Genomic DNA, 21798 nt, shown 5'->3' with positions numbered 1-21798 from the left:
AAACTATTGTTTGCATAAGCAGAAGTCCAACAACACATAGAAAATTGTGCCCGAGCATAGGTAAAATTAACTGTAATTGAGCCTGGCTGAAAATCTACAAAAGTATTAAGAGCATCTGCAATAGGGACGCATGTTCCGACAGACATCTCAAAAACACCTTCTGCCACATCATAAGGATATCCAACTGCACAATAGCGGACATCCCCAAGGACATCCGGGCAGATAAGAACAATAATAAAAATTCATAAATTCACAAATTAACAATTACAATTACAATATTAAAATTTTGACACAAATACTATTAAAATGAAACCATTTTATTTATAAAAAAACCATACATATTTAAATAAAAAAAATACATAGTTCACCAAAAAAAATACCATCACAAACCATAAAACGATTCAAACAAAGCACATGTTATGCCTTGAATCTGTATAGTTTGCCGCCAGCCGAATGAGGGCACCAAAATTCAGTAAAAATAAAATAAAATAAAATAAGAACATGTATAGAATATATAAGACATGCATGTGACTTTTGATGCACATCAATTTTGAGATTGATTTAGGTGTTGCATCTGCGCCCTAATTAATTTAAACAAATTATGTAACACATAAATATTAGCATTTCAAATAAAAATAATATTATTCAAATAAGTTTGCAATGTGAACTAATCACAATTGTGAGCATGGGAAACAAAGGTATCGTCATCAAATTTTCGATATTACGTGCAAATCTGATATTTATGAAAAGCATATATCATTGCACTGAAAAGTAGGAAATTTTTTATCTCCAACTTTAAAATATACAGTGCCTACCAAAACAAACAAAATTTCATGTAGAAAAAAGATACATAGTAAAATTATTATTTGCTCCATCGAGTTCAGACGGCCTTAACACACTATTCGTGTAGCTCTGTCGTCCAGCGTAGCTGCTGTCACGTAGACAACAGCCGAAAGAAGTTCAAATCGATTCCCAGTTGATTCTGCAGCGTTGCCAGTTCACGCGAACGACACTCCTCCTCGGCACTAGCGGGGACGTTGCACCCATCTGAAAGAGAGCCAATGAGATCTTTTTTTTTTCTTTTTTTTTTGTCACTGAGGATAATGAGAGTGAAGGAGTGAATAGGTTATCCGTGTATAAATTTTGCATGTTTGAATCTGTAGCCTATTTTTTTCCAAAAAAAATTAGAGAAAAAAATCAAATAAACAATGAGCTAGTGGAGTATTTTAGAGATTTCGAAAAAAAGATTAAATTTGCCGACCTTTCAAAATTTAGGATTAAATTCGCTAACATCGAGGCATGCGAAATTTTTGGAATAAGGGATTTTCGAATTTTTCTAATTTTTTCTCATCTTTTTATTATTATTTCCATCTCAACATCTATGAATTGTCCAAACTACCCTATAATATTTTCACAAATAGTTTTCTCTCTTTTGTGTTTGTTTCTTGAAATAGTCGACAATCTTCTTCTTTGCCTTCATTCTTTCCTCTTTCGCGACCTCATTCAGATTACCTCCCAAAACTTAGATGAATCTCATCAGATTTCACCATCAAATTAATGACATAAACAAATTTTGATTTTTTTTTTAAAGGGGAAGATGTATGCTCCACCTAACTACAATTCAATAGCCCTATGTCTGAATCGAGCTACGGCAACCAGAAATTGGCGACTCCGTTGTCGCTCAGCTGCTACGAATCACAGAAGCGGCGAGACTGGAACACGTTCGGGCAGCCGCTATAGCGACGCTCTCATCCTCGAATTCATGCACTCCTCGATCAATTTGGGAAGACAAAGTTCCGGCAGAGGTTGCCTCTGCGGAACACCGAGGTGGTTGATTTGGATACATCTTTATTTTCGGGTGAAAAGGAGAGTTATCAGAATTAAGAGGCGTCAGAATTGGGGTGAAAATATTATAGGGTGATTTGGTCAATAATAAATGTTGAGATGGAAATAATAAGAGAAACAATAGAAAAATTCAAAATTCCCTTATTCGGAAAAATTCGCATACCTCGATCCCATATTTCGAAAGGTCGGCCATTTTAATCCTAAATTTCGAAAGGTCACCGAATTTGATCCCTTATTCCGAATAATATTTGCCAATCATATAAAAATCTTGTCATATTAGAGAAACAAAAGGCTTTAATAATTTGAGTTTAATCCCACAAGTTCATAAGCATAATTAAAGTCGGATTAACTAATTCAGGATGATAATTGGCATTGTCTGAGATGGCGCCTTGGTTGGAGAAGCTTTTGAAGATGTTGCGTGAGTATGAGAGGGAGATATTCCGGCCACTATCTGAGCAATAGGTCAGGTTCGGGCAATTTCTGCAACAGGCCGTCGGACTTTTGGTGGCCGTGGTCCGTTGGTTAGTGTTGGAAATAGTGTAGCCTTTACACGGACAACTCTTGCTATTACAAAAGAACCAAAAAACTAGAAGGTAAATAAAACAAAAGAAATACAATAAAAGAACAAGATGCAAACTATTGTCTTCTTCAAGTCAAGTTGAGGTATCCCTCTCTCCGCAAGACGAGATACGCCCGGCTAGTGCTCACGGATTGGCGCAACGTCCCCAAAGATGAAACGACTTTCCTGTATGCCTAGTCAATAGCATCAACACAATATTGTTTCAACTCCATCAGTTCTCACGTTTGTGTCCGTTTCGGCCATGGAACACCTCTTTGGAATTCATAAGTGACTCACACACACGAAGCGGCCCCACTTCTCACTTACATAGGTGATTCTTTCATGAGTATCCTGCCATACTTCATCTCCCTGAGATTTCAAGAATCATTAAAAGTCAAAAGACTTAACCTCTTACCACGTGCAGGTTACAACACTCAATGCTTTCTAAAGAATGGGCGAAGATTAAAATCTTCTGAGTGTTACAACTAGATTTGTATAGCTTTGTTTCCCATTGAACCAATCCCATGGGATCTCCAATCGTATGGTTGGGTTACCACTATACTCATCTTTTAAGATGTGGTTTTCAGTCTCATTCCTTTTAGCAATTTATGCATTTGATCACGGTTTAAACCTTTTGTTAATGGATCCGCTATGTTATCCACCGACTTAACATAGTCAACTGCGATAACACCACTTGTGATCAACTGCCTTACGGTATTATGTCTACGACGAATGTGTCGAGACTTACCATTATAGAAGCCACTGTGTGCTCTACCTATAGCTGCTTTACTATCACAGTGTATCACTACTGTGGGCACTGGCTTCTTCCAACATGGAATACATTCTAGGAAATTTCTGAGCCACTCGACTTCTTCCCCTGCTTTATCCAATGCGATAAACTCGGATTCCATGGTGGAGCGAGCAATACACGTCTGTTTCGTTGACTTCCACGAAACAGCACCACCCCCTACAGTGAACACATACCCACTCGTCGAAAATGAGTCTTTTGAATCAGAGATCCAATTTGCGTCACAGTACCCTTCAAGTACTTGGGGATATCTTGTGTAGTGCAATCCAAAGTCAATAGTATACTTCAAGTATCTCAAAACTCTGCACAAAGCTTTCCAATGTTCCTTGCTTGGATTGCTCGTAAATCGGCTCAACTTGTTCACCGTACAAGCAAGATCTGGTCTAGTACAGTTCGTGATAAACATCAAACTTCCTATAACCTTTGCATACTCTTCTTGAGCAACAGGCTCACCCATATTCTTGCTTAGTTGGACATTGAGCTCCAAGGGAGTCTTTGCTGGCTTACAATCAAACGAGTTGAATTTCTTAAGCATTTTCTCAACATAATGAGATTGCGTTAAAGCAATTCCCTCATTAGTTCTCACTATTTTGATTCCGAGAATCACATCAGCTAGACCCATGTCTTTCATATCGAAATTTCTTTTCAACATGTTTTTTGTCTCGTTAATAATGGCACTATTGCTGCCCATTATCAACATATCATCAACATAAAGACACACAATAACAAACCCGTTATCTGTGTTCTTAATGTAAACACACTTATCACACTCGTTGATAGTGAATCCATTTGTCAACATTACATTGTCAAACTTCAAGTGCCATTGCAACGGCGCTTGCTTCAATCCATAAAGAGACTTTACCAATTTGCATACCTTGCGTTCTTGCCCGGGCACAACAAACCCTTCAGGTTGCTCCATGTATATCTCTTCTTCCAAATCACCATTCAGAAATGCAGTTTTCACATCCATTTGGTGAATCTCAAGATTGTGCAACGCAGCAATCGCAAGAAGCACCCGGATGGAAGCTATTCTCGTAACAGGTGAGTAAGTATCAAAGAAGTCATGCCCTTCTTTCTGCTTGAAGCCTTTCACCACTAGGCGAGCTTTGTACTTATCTACAGTACCATCGGGTTTATATTTCTTTTTCAAAATCCACTTGCATCCTAAGGCCTTACAGCCTTCCGGCAAGTCTACTAACACCCATGTGTTATTTAGCATGATGGATTCCATTTCACTGTTGATAGCTTCTAGCCACCACACTGCGTCTGGGCCAGACAATGCTTCTGATAGTGACTTTGGTTCACCATCCAACATAAAAGTTATGAAGTCTGGACCAAAAGTCTTAGCAACTCTAACTCTTTTACCACGTCTTGGTTCTACATCCTCAGGACTTGTCCTCGTCACTTTTGGAGAATTAGAACTAGTGGTTTCATCCATCATTCTTTCACTAGAACGATCATCTTGCTTCTTGCAAGGAAACACATTCTCAAAGAATACAACATTCCTTGACTCAATTACTGTTCCTTCAGCTACATCAGGTATAGCTGACTTATGAACTAAGAAGCGACATGCGCTACTGTTCAATGCATATCCAATAAAGATACAATCGACTGTTTTAGGGCCAATTGCAACTTGTTTTGGAGGCGGCACTTGTACCTTTGCTAAACACCCCCACACTTTAAGGTACGTATATGAAGGTTTCTTTCCCTTCCACAATTCATAAGGAGTCACATCCCTATTTTTGAGTGGAATCTTATTTAAGATGTAATTTGCGGTTAGCAAAGCTTCCCCCCACATGTTCTGGGGTAAACCTGAATTAATCAACAGAGCATTCATCATCTCTTTCAGTGTTCGATTTTTGCGTTCAGCAACACCATTCGACTGAGGAGAATATGGAGCCGTGGTTTGGTGAATTATACCACTTGCATGACATAATTCTGCAAACGGCGCCACATATTCACCACCTCTATCACTTCGAACACACTTAATTCGACAATTAAGTTGATTTTCGGCTTCATTTTTGAAGTCTTTAAACGCTTCAATTGCCTCATCTTTACTTCTTAATAAGTAAATATAACAATACCTTGTGCAATCATCAATGAATGTGATGAAATACTTTTTACCACCTCTGGTTTGCACAAATTTTAAATCACATATATCTGTATGGATCAATTCTAGAGGTTTTGTGCTCCGTTCTACCGAGCGGAACGACAGCTTGGTCATTTTTGCTTCAACACAGACTTCACATTTCTTTTGTGAATTAAACTCATCAACTTTTAGTAAATTAAGATTTACTAATTTTTTATAGCATTTAGATTTACATGTCCCAATCTTTTATGCCATAAATCAGAGCACTCAAGCAAATAAGAAGATGTGTCATCTTCCTTATTGCTTATTGCTTTTCCACGGTGAATGACCATAACATTCAGCTCAAAAAGCCCATTCACTAGGTGACCTTCACCTATGAACTTTCCATACTTGGTCAATATAACCTTTTCACACTCAAATTCTAGTGAAAATCCATGATTTACTAGAAGTGAGCCTGACACCAAATTATTTCGGATGTCTGGGACATGCAGCACATCCTTAAGGGTAAGAACCTTTCCAGATCCTAATTTTAGGAACACGTTACCAACACCAACCACCTCAGAAGAGGCTTGGTTTCCCATGCGTACTTTTCTATCTCCAACAGATTTGTAAGTAGAAAAAACGCTTCTCTCGGAGCACACATGACATGTGGCACCCGTATCAACAAACCATTCATTTGGATTATTACCATGGTTCACGTCGGAGACCATTGCGACCACCTCGTGATCTTTGTTGTTTATAACAACACGTTCAAATAATTTGCACAATATTGTCTCCATCAATAAGTACACAATTATATTGAACCATATGTGCATTGGTATATTCAACACCACATGCATTATTACTACCAAGTCAAAACTGGTCTTGCTTGTCAAATGACAAACGATAAACACAATTCTCAAGAGAATGGATCTCAAGAAATTAACCACTTCATTGCGCATCGACATTGCGTCTGTTTGTTGCTTCATTCCAGCTTTGAATTTTATGTTTCCTCCAGCTTCGGTCGACATGATGATGGCAAGAGTACACTATCTCGTCTTGCGATTGTTGGAAATAGTGTAGCCTTTACACGGGCAACTCTTGCTATTACAAAAGAACCAAAAAACTAGAAGGTAAATAAAACAAAAGAAATACAATAAAAGAACAAGATGCAAACTATTGTCTTCTTCAAGTCGAGTTGAGGTATCCCTCTCTCCGCAAGACGAGATACGCCCCGGCTAGTGCTCACGGATTGGCGCAACGTCCCCAAAGATGAAACGACTTTCCTCCTACCGAGTTGAAGCACCTCAAACTCGTAGGCTCCGGCGAACTTGAATTGGAGGCGAGAACTGAGCTATGCAATGCTCCTAAGATGCGAGCTAGAATGCTTGAGAGCTTAGAGAGAAGAGAGAATGATTGTTGGTGTGTTCTCCTCTCCCAAACTCCACCTATTTATAGGATAGGGGAGACCACCTCAAAGGTCTTGACATTAAGGCATACCATAATGCATTTGGAGGTTACCAAAAGATGAAAGGCCAAAGGCCTAGCCTTTTCAAATTTCCCACATGTTTTTTTCTTACAACACTCAACTCGACATCTTTGTTTGCCAATGTAATCACCAACCTATCTACCGATATTTCAATCCATCATTCTCCTTGGTTAATGAATCCACAAATTTGGCTTGCTTTTTCCACTACCTAGTGTCATGACTCGTGACAACTTGAATTGTATATTCAACCTCATCCTCTGAAACAAAAGGTATTTTTAGATATTATGCAATTATAGCATTTTTTTAGGATTTTAATCATTTTCCAAGTAAGATAAGTATGTTTCATGTCTATAAATAGTTGGATAACTTTTTTTCAGACATAATATTGGAAGTTTGTAAAAACATTTCCTTTGTATCGAAGAGCGCTTGTCTTGTACGTTTATCGTCCAATGTTAGTTAATTTCAAGAGCCAAAGTTTTACCTCGACAATGGCTAACGGCAAACAACATGAAGATAACTGCCCATGGAGATGCAACACTCTGAAAGCCAAATAGAGGAATATCATGGAAATCCCACAAAAGCGGAGAAGGGCACATGAGAAATGGTTGCGATTCCGATCAAATCATCGTGAGACAGACCCATGACGATTATTCATCAGATGAAGTGTCTTTACAGCTAACCACAATCGTAGATGCATGATGAGTTTCACATGGAGTTAGACGACCTTCCCTTCTTCAATAGAAACTTCATTGTAGAGGTTTTCCTATAATAAATTGTTGAAGTTGAGAGATTCTTTGGCTTCACACAGAATCCTGAATAAGCAAATGAAACGCTTTGTCTTGGTGGAAACAAGTACAGGATCAACTACATAAATATAAATATGATGATGAAGCGCAATTTAATTGCTAATTAAGGCCAGAAACATAGTACTCCTATTCTGTATACATACTGAGATACTCCATATCTATCTCTTTGAACGAGCCTTTTTGTCCTCTAAATGTCATCATCAGTTACACGATGTTACAAATTTAAACTTGATCTCCTTAAGTAGGTATTATTCCTACAAAACAAGAGTTTGTGAAGAAATGACAAAATGATATTATACCCCAAGCACCCTTGACCAACAAAATGTGAAAAAAATACTTTTCCACTTCGGAAGAATTGTTTGTAGAATTTGTTTTTTCAATTTTAAGAGTAAATATCCATATTCTGTTTATCCGATTTGAATAAGTATGCAAGTGTGTCAGTTGATCAAATGGTAATGTGTAAGATAAATGCGGTTTAAGTCTATCATAACACGACCTTTGTTATCAATTTAATATAGGGTGATTATACACAAGTAATTCCAAGAAAAATAATTTTTTAATCTAAAAGCGTACACGCTGTCGCTGACTGCTGACAGAGCCCCCCACACCCTAGACTCCTTTTCAACCGCTTCAATCCTCTACAGTATTATTCTTCCATCCTAAGCTACGATTAATTTTTTTATTTTCGTTGTTGGAGTTGCACTATTCAGATCTACGAAATCTGCGAATTAGTGGATTTAGTTGAAGAATTCAGTCAATAAGGAGATGGCAGGCCGTTACCATGAGAATCCATTTGAGGAAGAAGAAGTCAATCCATTTGCTGTAAGTGTTTCCTCTTTATCTGGTGTCAATCGTTCAATGTTTGATGGAAGTAGCGTTTTTTTTTTGGCTTTTAATTGTTTGGGAATGTAGTTCTGTGTGCTCTTGATATGAAGAATTTGAATCTGAAGATAGGGTTTTGAGGATGATTTGACTTAGATTGACTATGTGTTCTGATCTAGTAATTGTTCGTTTCAGGGTTTTGTATGTGTATTTCTATCGAATTAATCGATGGATCTTGTGAAAATGTAGTTAGGTTATGCTACTAGGGCAGTTAACTTGTGCAATATCTAAGTTTAAACAATATGGACATGTTTCATCCAGTCTTCTGAATACTTAATAAACATCGTACCTATTAGAAAGTGTTTACATGCTTATTTTTAAGTATGATCTTAATTTCTTTAGCATGTTTGTAACTTATATATTTACTTTATAGAATTAACATGTGTATCTTCTTATATGCAGGATGGAGGGAGAGGGAAGGCATCAGGACAACCAAAATTTAGTGGAGGCTCATTTTATACTGTTAGTTTTGTTAATTCTCTTCCCTTTTAAGGAGAGCCGTAGAGTTCTCCTGCAATTTAAATCACACCACTAGAATGAAGAGTTCTTATAGTGATTTGTTCTGTAAGTATTTTGTGAACTTTATTTTAGGGCATCACCCTTTTTCCTTGTAGATGGCTAGGGCTGGGGGTTGCAACAATGGCTGTGTTGAATAGTAAAAAGGAATTGGTGACAATGAAAATGCTCTTTCTACGCATGAAAGAATAAAGCCAATTTGATTTCAGTTTTTAATAGCTAGAGTTGTGAGTTATCATGAAATAAATACAGCCTACATATTTGAGGAAGATTTTAGAGGCCTGTTTCCTGTGTTCAAACATCTCCAGTCGTTTTTTTGCGATCTAATGTGTTCTGTTAATATGTGTGGAAGTCCGATGTTCATTCCAGCCCACACGTTCGGGGGGGTGTTAAGATTTCTAAATCTTGTCCACATCGACTTAGTGATAATCCTATCTAATATATAATCTTCTCTCCGTATGAGACCTTTAAAGGGGGTGAGTGGCCCATTTCTAATAACTTCCATACCAGTAAGATTTCCAATGTGGTGGTTGAAATGTTAGATTATGTCGTAGACATATTGTGTAGTAGAAGCATAATTGGTCCCACATAAACTAGCAATTTTATACTCACCAACATAAATTGGATAACATATCTGTTCAGGTTGAATTGTTTTTTTAATTGAGTTCATGTGATTTTTTTTTTCAGACTACTGGAAGTGTTCCACCTGCTGTAAACTCAAGGCTCTCACCCCTCCCACCAGAGCCTGCCGATTTCTACAATCCTACTGCATCAGTTGATATTCCTCTTGATGGTGCTACTGTATGTGCCTTTTAGTAATTTTTAAACATGACAGCATGCAATGGTTTTTTTCCTCATTGGAATGGCTCTACGGCCTCTAATAAAATAGTACCTTTTTGAATTTGAATTTAGGACCTGAAAAAGAAAGAGAGAGAGCTGCAGGCCAAGGAATCTGAACTCAAGAGAAGGGAACAGGTACTTGTGGATGATTATTCACAATCTCGGTATTATTGTTTTTTCTTGGTGAGGCAACATTCATGATGTCGGTTTTGACATTCTTGAATGTAACTGCCTCTTCCTGGCTATTAATTCTTGGAGGAGCAGCTGCGAACAAATCTAAATACTCCATCCGTCCACAAAAAATAGAGCACATTTACCATTTTTGACCGTCCACAAAAAATAGAGCACATTCATTTATAGAAAGTTTTCAACAAATAATTACCCTACACATCATTCCACTAACACTACTTCTCACTTACTTTTTCTCCTTCTCTCTTACTTTTTTCCCTTCTCTTTTACTTTACCAATTCTACATTAAAACCCGTGCCATACACCAATTGCTCTATTTTTGTGGACGGAGGAAGTATTTTTTTGCTGAAGTTTGTTTGTAGTTTTAGTACTATTTAATCAGTGAGAAAAGCATCTCAATAGGACTATGTTTGGTTGTCTTCCAAGGAAAAAATTCTTCATATTCTAATTCATTGACTCTCACCTTTTCTTCTGAAACCAAAGACTCAAAATCAGTCCAAATGATCCCTAGTTTCCTAAAAACTTCCTTATGATTTCTTTTTCCTTTTGCCTATTTGAGTCATTTGTATGAAATATTCTACAAATTTAGTAATACAATTATTTTGCTTGTTACAACTGGTAAAATTTAAGGGTAAGGATAATGTTTCCTGCTATAGTTGTAATGCACACAATCTTATATTCTTTTTACTGAATTTTTTTTTACAATTTCTGATGATGCTCTGTAGGAAGTTAGGCGGAAAGAAGAGGCTGCCTCACGAGGTGGTTTATATTCTCATTTTGGATTTTCTTATTACCATATCTGAACACCCCACTGAAGTCTTTTTTTCTTTTCAGCTGGTATTGTTCTTGAGGAGAAAAACTGGCCTCCATTCTTCCCCATCATTCATCATGACATTGCCAATGAAATACCGATTCATTTGCAGAAGCTGCAATATGTTGCATTTACAACCTTGTTGGGTATGTAAAATTTTACTCATATGAAGTTTTGTGATTATATTGTTAGTGAAGTTCTGCTATCTAAAGTGTATTACTTACTTTGGATCAATATCTATTTTTTCAGTGTGGAAATGGTGGTTACTTTAACTTGTAGTAGCATTTTATCTCTTTTCCATGATCCGGACTTAGTAAATAGCATCTTTAGTCGCTGTAAGATAGCTGACCATATCATACACCTTGAAGTGAAGCTCCAGAAAATTGTGTTATGCAAAATTGGCACATATATTGTGAGTAGTTGGGCATATATGGTACTCCTAACGTTAACTTGTTTTGTTTTTTTCTCATGCATGAATGAAGTCAATAATTAATTTTGGCTGCCAATGACTTATAGTTTTTGGAAGAGTACCTTTTGAATTGTGCAAATATATGTGCTCTTTCAAGTAAATTGGATTTACCAAATTGTTTCCATGCAATAAAATCTTACATGACCTCACTCTCAAAAGGTTATATTACATGCGGCTAAATTGTTCACTTTTTCTTGGCACTAGGCACAAACCTTAGGTATCCTTCATTTCTTTGCCTATTATTCTTACTTCTTGGGATGCTTTCCTCTATTTTGAATTATTGGGGTCAACGTTGTATGCTGCTAATGATATTTTTACTGGTGGAAATCAGGACTCTGTTTTGCCCTTCTCTGGAACGTTATAGCTGTAACTACTGCTTGGATTAAACTGGGAGGTTAGTTTTATATGAACCCGTTAAGTCTTTCGGTTAACATGTACTATATTTTAAATGGTTTCCTGACCGGAACTGTATGTCCACTAGATGCAAAGATCTGGTTTCTTGCTATTATATACTTCATATCTGGGGTTCCAGGAGCATATGTTTTATGGTATCGACCACTTTACCGTGCATTTAGGTTGGTGACCTTGTTCTTTCAAATTTTCTTTAATTTTGAGGCCTTGGGGATAGATTCATTGCTAGCATCTACTGTTCTACATAACGTTTGACTGTACCTACATTATTTTACAGGACTGAAAGTGCTATGAAGTTTGGGTGGTTTTTCATGCTTTACATGGTATGTTGATTTTATTGTATCCAGAAATGGGTTTCCATCTTCTAGTGAGCGTATGATAATGTTTGATTTATTGTGTTTACAGCTGCACATTGGCTTCTGCATTTTTGCTGCAGTTGCACCTCCTGTCGTTTTCAGAGGAAAATCGCTAACGTGAGTCTGGCTTAACTTGTTATAATCTGCGTAATATCTGTTAAATTTTTCTTTTTCAATGAGCCCAAATGGGTTTTGTTGTTCGGTGTCTTATTTTTCGTCTTATCCAACCACCCCATCTGTTGACAAATGTTTGAGATTCAGTTGAAAACTCCTCTTCATTGTTTATCAGTTTTAACTGAGTTCCCTCAATGTTGTTTCTGCAGAGGTATCCTCCCAGCGATTGATCTTATGGGTGACCACGTGCTAGTTGGGGTAAGTTGGCTTATAGTATTATTCTCAAATTATATGCTGCTCAGAGCTTGATTTATCAGCTAGAGAATGCATTGTTACTTACTGGTTTAGTATCGTTCTTGTTACACAGATTTTCTACTTCATTGGATTCGGGCTTTTCTGCCTCGAGTCAGTTCTCAGCATCTGGGTCATACAGGTACGAGTGCGAAATCGCTTTCTTATGGAAAAGATTGAATGGCTGTCACCTATCTAACAACAATGCTTCTCTCATTTCACAGCAAGTATACATGTATTTCCGAGGCAGTGGCAAAGCTGCAGAGATGAAGCGCGAGGCAGCGAGGGGAGCCTTGAGAGCAGCAATCTAATACCTCGAGAGCCACTTCATAGATGAACATATGTAAATCATATTTTGAAATTTATGGCATTCAAATATTGTTGTTGAGGAGACTTTTTGAAGGAGAGACACTAGGAAATATTAAAAACAAAAAAATGGATATAGAAACTGCTAACTGAGTTTGTTGATTCATAGATTGTTTGTAAAATTCATTGTTTGGCATTTCTATTCCAGCTTATGAATACAATTAATTTCACTTTTGTTAGCTCTCTTTTATACGGTAATCACCAACACAAAGAAACATACACAACTAGTTCGTAGACCACAAATTTACAGTACTGAATTATTCTTAAATGAGAGAGAGAGAGAGAGTACTTTTAACAATATTTATATATATTAGGTCTGTATGTATAGTATGCCTTGAATAATAATGGATATGTAGTGTGGAATTAAAGACTAGAAGAGTTCCAGCTAGCATCAACAGCTCTGATAATCTTCTCATGTAATGTAGCTCCAGAAGAAGCAATTATGCCACGATCAAGACCTTCTAAGTACATCCCTCTCGAGAAGCAAAGAGGATGGCCTCCGGCGTCCGTCACGACCCCGCCGGCTTCTTGAATGATGACGACACCGGCTGCGTGGTCCCATATCTTCTCCTTGTAACCAGCTCGAGCGAACTTCATGAATATCTCAGCGTCTCCTCGTGCTATGGCTGCGTACTTCACCATAGAGTACACCCGTAGTGGCTCGTTCCTGCAACAAGTATGCGCATGAAGCTTATCCCGCATGGTATAACTCGGAAGCATAAACGCAGGCGTGAAAGTTAAAACAACGGGAAGAAAGAGTAGGGTGAATAAGGGGAGAACTTTACCTGAGCCCAACACTATGAGCTAGCCCTGCGGTGAAGGAATGACTCGAATTTGCTTTCTCAACGGGCTCACAGAACGTGGCCAGTGCCGGGTTGTTGATGGTCGAGACTTTGATCTCTCTTGCAGAGTTTGGCCAGACAAACTTCTTCTCTTTCTCAAGCAATGGCTGCATCCAGGCTCCACCACTCTCTTTCTTTGCATAAATCACACATCCTCTATCCCACGACGTTGATGATGGCGACGCCAATCTAGATACGATTCTTTGGTAGCCGTTTTGGTAACTCAGCCATTCTTTCTTCATCGGGTAATTAGGGCACCCGAGAACCCCAAGCACAGGCTCACCATCCTCTATCAAGGCAAGAGCAATTGCATACTGATCGCCACGTACAAAACCTAACGTACCGTCAACAGGGTCCAGAACCCAGAATCTCCCTGTGGGCCCGCCAGGCGAGTTGCACCTACTGATGGCCTCAAGAACCTCAGATGTGTTTAGAGGAGCAGCCGGTGGTCGAATCCCAAAACTAGGCGCCTCAGCTAGGCTGTCGTTAACAGTTTTTGCAACAGCATCTAGTAAGCCAACAGAATCACACCTCGACAGTGTTTCAACGTCTTCTTCAGCTACAATGGATACGTTTTCACTCCCAAATGCCTCAGACAACACCCAGCTCACGGTTGCTTGAACACTCCAATCTGCTTAGAAGTAGCAATTGGAGCATTAGCCACTCCGACCTATGTCACACGCACACACACACATCTCAGGGTTGTAAAAACTTCTAGTTCTTTCGTTTTCTCGTGCCAAAAAAGAAGCAAAAGCAAATGTTTTCTGAAAGCAAGACTACATAATCTCCCAACTGGAACTGTTTGGCAGTTAAAGATTACCTATCAGACTTTATGTCATAATCAGTAAATCAAACCACACCTCCCCAAGAATGCATTCTTGTTTAGATCTTTCAGCAAGCATTCAAATAACATAATTCTTGGAAATATTTACAAATTATCACATCCTTTTGATATAAACAATTCAATATCTGCACCTACATCCAGTGACTACAAACGAACAGTCTTCACGATACATAATCTCGATACAAATGACAGAAGATGTTTAAGCTACTGGCTGAGTAAACAAGCTCTCTGTAAATCCTTCTATGAGTATATGCATATAACATAGAGTTCACTTGCTGTTCCACATCACTACGTATCTCCAAATTCAGCTCAAATATGAGGTCAAGACAACTATATACCAGCTTCAAAACCAATATACAACTACTAGTTTACACTTAATTAAAGATCATGCATTATAAAAAAAAAATTAATGCTGCTGATCACAGAAAGCATTTCAACAAATCCACAAAACTTTCAAAGTCAAAACAAAGAAACATTCTTGACCAATATTTTATGGCAGATATTAATCAAATCACACGTCCACGATCAACCAATCATACAAATCACTAAAAGCAAAGCCCACTTGCTCAGCCAAGCACCACTCCATCTCAAGATAGCCTAAAACATCCAACCACAATTAAAATATTGATATAATATCAATAAAAAAAAAACAAAAAAGATCCCATTTTTCACTAGTTAAAGAAAATTCGAGAACGTCTCATTTCATACCGGCGACAGTGACCGGAGAATCGTCGTCTTTAGACTGAACATTGACATTGCTTTGGAAAATCAAGGTCTGTTGAACTCTGCGGCAGAGCAAAGACGCCATGTGCACTGCCTTGACTGCCACCTCCAGCTCCCGCGCGTATTTCTCCAAGTCCATGGACTCGAATTCCACGTTGCAATTCTGGGCCGTGGCGGAATTGAGCGTGTGGCCGCAGCGGAGGCGGGGAAAGGGGTGGATTTGTAGCTTGGGAAGGAGGTGTTGATGGAGAATTGAAGGAGAATTTCTGTAGGGAGGAAGCAGTGGGCGCGGGAGGCGAATTTTGGCGGCTGAATTCGGGGAAGAAATGGGCATTTTAAATGATGGATGGAAAGATTGGATTTTTGATGGAATTTCAGAGAATGATGACAAAATTTGGGAGGCAACAAAAGCACACGAGTGCGTCGGCTTTTCTATTTGCTGCTAATAATTTTCACATAATTGTTTAAACCACCGCGATTTTCATGTGCCAAGTAATTTTCGGAACACAAATTTATCCTATATTATTGGTTAATTAAGAAAAATATCTAGAATTATCGATATTTGCAATGAAAGCTGGATTATAATCGTGTATTAAAATATCTTGTAATTTATGATAAGCTATAGTTGTATGATAAGTATATAAATGGGGTTTAATTGCTCAATTTTAGAAGCTGAATTATAGTAATTGTGAATTAGTTGTTGGATTTATATTGAGTAGTTAGTTACGCAGTACTATGACCACCAATAATAATTCTACTTTGATTTAACTCTAAGTTTTATGAATATAAAGAAAATGAGTAAAAAGAGTTATGAAACGTATAACCTACTTTTATTAATACAAGAGATCAATTTTGCACTCTTTTATGGACTACTGAAGAAAATTTAGTTGTCTATATGTTCACTCATCTTATTTCAAATTTAATCTTTTACTTTTCCACATGATGTTTTTAGCTTAGTGGTCGAGATATACAATAATAATTGCATTTTTTTAAAGTTTACATTCACCACTTCTTTAATATTTTCTATTTCTATACATTTTTTCCTTTTCCTTCTTGAGTAACATTTTTGGGGTTATAATCTTGCTTAATAATATGGACTTTCTTTTATTAAAATGGACTTCCCACTTCCCATTATTGGATACAAGTTGATATATCTATCCAAAATACTCATTTTAGATATAAGCCCAAATTTATAACTTCAAAGTCATTTTCTAATAAGTCTATATATGTATACACTACAACAATATAATGTGATATTACTCAACAAATAAAAGTTCAATTTTTGCAAATTATTGTAAATGCACGAGGCTTTTATCTAAGATAGAATTGGGGACAAATAAACAATTCTATAGAATAAAGACAAAACCATACCATATAAAAAGTTAAAATTTATTTTAGCCATGTTTTAGTATGGGACGAAGTTAATGATGCGCCAATTAAATTCAAGAATGAGGGAGCCGCAAACTGTAAAGATTCAACTAAATCATCTAATGATTGTATCGTTTACATTTATTATTCTTGTACTTATCTGCACTTCTTAATCTGTAGATAAATGCAATCATCACAATCAAAAGATAAAATGTCATGTTTTCATTCATTGAGTAAAGAAACTACCAATATACTTTTAAGTAGGGATGTCAATTGGGCCGGCCCATCGGGTTTCGGGCCAACCCTACTCGGATTGCGAGTCATTCGGGTACAAGCTAACCGGGTTGTGGTTTCTTTCGGTTATAAAAGTTCAACCCTAACCCTAAAATCTCGGGTTTCGGGCTAGCCCAGCAGGTTAATCGGGTTACTGCTGATAATATTAACATGCGACAATCCAATAAATAATGATTAAAATTACTAATATTCATACAATGTAAAATATTTAATTATGATATATATGCTTAAACTCAATCATATACATGATCAAATACTAATATTTGAGATATTTCGTGGAATTTTAGTGCATGTTTTAGAAATTTAAATACTTTTTAGTAAATTTGAAGTTTTAAATTTATTTATGAATTATTATATTAATAAAAATTCAATATATAATTTATATATTTAATTATAAAATTGAAAGCTATTGTTTCTATTAAAATTAATTAATGAAGTGTCGAATTAGGAGTAAAAAAAATATAATAATAGAATTTTATCGAGTTTTCGGGCCAGTCCATCGGGTTTTCGGATCTGACCCCTAACGGGTTGCTGGTTAATCGGGTGTGGGTTAATCGGGTTTTGATTTTATCAGGCTAGAAATTTTCAACCCTAACCCTACAAATTTGGCGGGCTAATCGGGCCAACCCACGAATTACTGAAAATTCATAGCCCGATAAAATTACAGCCCGATTAGCCCGCACCCGATTAGCCCGCAACTAGTTAGGGCCAGACCCGAAAACCCGATAAAATTTCTATCGTTCTATTTGTTTGACTCTAATTCGACACTTCATTGGTTATTTTATAATATAGATTACTAAAAAAATAACTTTCAATTTTATATATTAAATATATAAATTATATATTAAATTTTTATTAACATAATAATTGATATATAAATTAGAAACTTCAAATTCACGAAAAATATATTTAAATTTCTAAAACATGCTTTAAAATTTCTTGATATTTATGTTTTATTTTGTATAAATCTCAAAATATTAGTATTTGATCATGTTTATGTTTGAGTTTAAGCATATATCTCAAATTTATCATAATTAAATATTTTACATTTTATAAATATAACTAATTTTCACCATTATTTATTGGATTGAACGCATGTTAATTTTATCGGTAGCAACCCGATTAGCCCGCTGGGCTAGCCCGAAACCCGAGCTTTTAGGGTTAGGGTTGAACTTTTATAACCCGAAAAAATCACAACCCGATTAGCCCGCACCCGATTGACCCGCAACCCAAATAGGGTTGGCCCAAAACCCGGTGGGCTGGCCCGACTCACATTCCTACTTTTAAGTATTTACTTCAACGCTTCATCAAATGAAAATTTGATTTTGATGCATATATTAGGCTCATCTTTTATTTTATACTATCATGGTTTCTTTTTCATTTGTGCATAACAATTTAACATTCAACAAATCATATGCATGAATTAAATTAAAGGTGGATCATAAATTAATTAGTTAGAGCTAATTAAATTTAAATATTTATAACATAGTAGTAGTAATGTAATGTAGAATGGAGTGAGCCTTGCAGTGTATAGAACGAGAGATTGCTTTATCAATGCAATAGAGAAAGTGACGTAATTAGTTGAATCGAAGGAGTTAGATATTTCCATTTCATTAATTATTCTATCCATAGATGTGACTGGAGAGGTATCCTCGAAGATATTCAATGATTAAGAAGCAGATATTAATAGTAACCGTTGATAATTGTAGTAATTTTTTAACAACTAACCAGCGTGATGTACTGGATGGATCAACCTCACGTCATCCAGATTTTAGATTTTACACGAGACAATTATTTTCAATTTTTCCATACCCTTATCATCCACAGTAACTGGTGAGCGACCGGCTAGCCGATACCCGGCGCTAGTCGGTACGCTCCGCCAAACTATTGCAACCGGCGAGTGCGGAATCGGCGAGAATTTCGGCGAGCGCTCGCCGGTTCTCGGGCACCGCCAATGTAGGCTGGCGATTGGCGAGCGATCGGCCAGCGTAATTTTTTTTATTTTTTATTTATTAAATTTTCGAAACACTATATATACGCGATTTTCACGTCATTTTCATACGCACCACTTGTTTTGACGAGTTTCTCTCTCTCTCTTAATTTATGTACAAGAACAACAGCGCGAAATGAGTAACGCAGGTGGTAGTAGTGGTAGTAGTGATGAGGAGTACGAACGGCAAATGGACGAAGCATTGGAGGCCTATACGGAGGGTGAGATAGACCAGCTGCTACAAAGGGCTATGCAGTCGGCGGTACCCCGACCTCCACCCGTTGTCCACCGCCAAGCAGTGATTCCTCGGGATCACGTAGCTTGCACATCAGCGACTATATGGCGACTACTTCGCAGAGCGACCGCGGGTTTAACGCCAACATGTTCAGCGGCGTTTTAGGATGTGCAGGGAGCTGTTTATGCGTATCGTTGAAGCTTTGGAGCGTCGATATAAGTGCTGGGCGTGCGTTGAAATACCCGGGACCCGGTATCTTCGAAAACCTAACCCCGGAGGCTGCCAGGATCTGATGCATATGCACGGGGAGAAGCATGGGTTCCCGGGGATGTTAGGCGGCATAGTTGTATGCATTGGGGGATGGGATATACCCTAGGTGGCTCGTCTTTGTGAAGACGTCAGAAGCAAGCAAATGAGGACAGGAACGCCTACTTTGCGGAACACCAGGAGTCGGCGCGCAACGACGTGGAGCGCGCATTTGGTGTGCTCCAGGCTCGATGGGCGGCAATTAGGGGTCCAACGCGTTTGTTGCATGTTGACTGCATTGCTTCTATAATGTACGCCTGTATTATCATGCACAACATGATAGTCGAAGATGAAGGTGTACAACTGACTAGTTGGGCCAACGACGATGAAGCCGGTCCAAGCCACGGCGTGGCCACCCCCAACGTACCAAGGGGGGTACCTCACGACGAAGCCGGCCGTCTCCAGGCACATGCCGACATGCGCCAAGTGGATGCGCATATACAACTCCAAAAGGATTTAATTGAAGAGTTGTGGGCGCGGAGGATCGCACGGCGATAGTTATTTTGGTTTAATGTATTTTTTTATTATCGTTTTTTTAATTAATGTAATTTTTTTTATTTTAATGAAATTAATGAATTTTTCCGTATATGTGTCGTATGTTTAATTCAGCATTTTGTGTTTAATTCCGCAAATTTATTAGTTGTTTATTTTAATAGTGTTGATGATGTGGCTAGTCTGTGGCTAGCCTATTGCTTGTCCAGTTGGTTGTCCTGTTGATGTGGCAGGAGGAATTTTAGTGCTGGATGATGTGGCAGGAGATAGGCTAGCCTATTTACCATTGTGGTTAGGGCATCCTTAACCCCATCCCGGATTTGGGCCGCAAGTCCCCTCCACATAATCATTCCCCCAAATTTGGGGTTTCAGGCCACAACTTCATTAACCCCGCAGGCCACATCTCGGGCCACAACTATTATTTTGCACTATTCACAACTACAACCTATTTTACTCGTAAAACAGAATACGTTGAACAATTAAAACCGGAAAAATTCATTGTTCAGTCGAAAAATAAAAAAATTACAAATCCTAGAAAAATATTTTACAAATCCTAAAAAAAAAATATTAAGACCTAGAAAATAAAAATTTCAAGTCCTAAAAAAAATATTGAAATAATTTAGAGGATAGAAATGGAGAAATTGGTAGAAGAATGTTGAAGAAATGGGTATAAATAGGCAAAAAAAAATCAAAAAAAGAAAATAAATAAAATTTGGGGGTTTTCGGCCCGTCCCGTAGCAGATAACCCTAGGCCGGGCCGGGCCCCGGGAGCGGCCCAGGGACGCAACTACGTCCTCGGGACCGTCCCGAGCTGTGCCGCTCCATGCTCCAACGCTGATCTCGGGCCGAGACTCGCGAGTTGCGGCCCGACCCCTATGCGTTAAGGATGCTCTTAGAGCATCTACAATGGATGCCGTAGTGGATGCCCCAGTGAGAGCCCTAGTGGTTGCCACGTCAGCATGCCCTATCTTTCTGCAATGGTGGAGCCCTAGTGCATGCCCTATCTATTATCCATTTCTCATTTCAATTTTAATTTTATTTTTTATGTTTACTAATTATAAATAGCAAAATTAGACTCCAAATTAAAGAACTAGCAAAAAACATACATTATTATTTATTTTTTTAAATACAACGAAAGAGGTACAATTTCAACGACCACTACGTCGCCAAACTTCTTCAACCATGTCGTTCATGAGTTGAAGATGAGCTTGTTGGTTGCGCATGCTCTCCTGAGCTTGTCGCTGACTCCATAAGGTAAACCTCGAACGACCGGCGGGGTTGCCTAACCTGCGCTCGGAGCGGCTTCATCGTTGGACCACTCGCTAGTTGCACGACCTTTGAAGATGCTTAGAAGTGCAGTGCAGGTTTGTGTAATATCACTCGATCTAACAGGTCCAGATGATTCGACTAGACTTCAGAGGCAAGAAGATCATGAAACTATCAGACAGGGGTCGTTGGATGTACTCTATTTCTTCAAAACCTCAACCCACTATACTACAACTTAGCACAAGGAAGTAAAGGATCGATCCCACAAGGACGAAGGTGTTACGAAACTGCATTTGAGGATGTTTTGGGAAAAGGGGGCTGGCAAGGACAAATCGAAAAGTAGAGACAAGTTTCCATAAACTACCAGGGTCTGGAAAAGCATGCAGAAAAGTAAAAAGACATTCAGAAGGTACTGACAGGGTCTAGGAGAACAATGCAGAAAAGTAAAGTACATGCAGAAAGCGATGCTGACATAAAGCAGATCTGGTTCTAACTACCAACAACTTCATCTTCTTCGGGAATCGAACGAGAATAGCAGATAAAACAGAGTATTAAACACCATGAAAACAGAGCAAACTTCAGATCTAACTTAAAACGAGAAATTAAAGCTTAAACTAC

General features: G+C 38.0%; 2 protein-coding genes across 2 annotated transcripts; one reads left to right on the top strand and one right to left on the bottom strand.

The window, feature by feature from the left end:
• The first annotated feature begins 8179 nt into the window (after positions 1-8179).
• LOC125193040 (secretory carrier-associated membrane protein 2-like) lies at positions 8180-12999 on the top strand. Its single transcript, XM_048090745.1, has 13 exons — positions 8180-8397; positions 8860-8919; positions 9661-9774; positions 9886-9948; positions 10728-10761; positions 10837-10959; positions 11614-11676; positions 11764-11857; positions 11971-12016; positions 12099-12166; positions 12373-12421; positions 12531-12596; positions 12679-12999. The coding sequence occupies exons 1-13, from the start codon at positions 8341-8343 to the stop codon at positions 12763-12765; spliced, it is 924 nt and encodes a 307-aa protein (XP_047946702.1). The 5' UTR covers positions 8180-8340; the 3' UTR covers positions 12766-12999.
• Positions 13000-13037: 38 nt separating this feature from the next.
• LOC125193037 (PAP-specific phosphatase HAL2-like) lies at positions 13038-15677 on the bottom strand. The gene is made up of 3 exons (XM_048090740.1): positions 15215-15677; positions 13606-14293; positions 13038-13487 (listed from the first exon to the last, which is right to left on the bottom strand). The coding sequence occupies exons 1-3, from the start codon at positions 15561-15563 to the stop codon at positions 13184-13186; spliced, it is 1341 nt and encodes a 446-aa protein (XP_047946697.1). The 5' UTR covers positions 15564-15677; the 3' UTR covers positions 13038-13183.
• Between the last annotated feature and the right edge of the window lie 6121 nt (positions 15678-21798).

Source organism: Salvia hispanica, chromosome 6 (assembly GCF_023119035.1).
Source record: "Salvia hispanica cultivar TCC Black 2014 chromosome 6, UniMelb_Shisp_WGS_1.0, whole genome shotgun sequence".
Classification (NCBI taxonomy): Eukaryota; Viridiplantae; Streptophyta; class Magnoliopsida; order Lamiales; family Lamiaceae; genus Salvia; species Salvia hispanica.
Note: the sequence above shows the minus strand (reverse complement) of the source record. Positions and strands in the feature narration are given on the sequence as shown.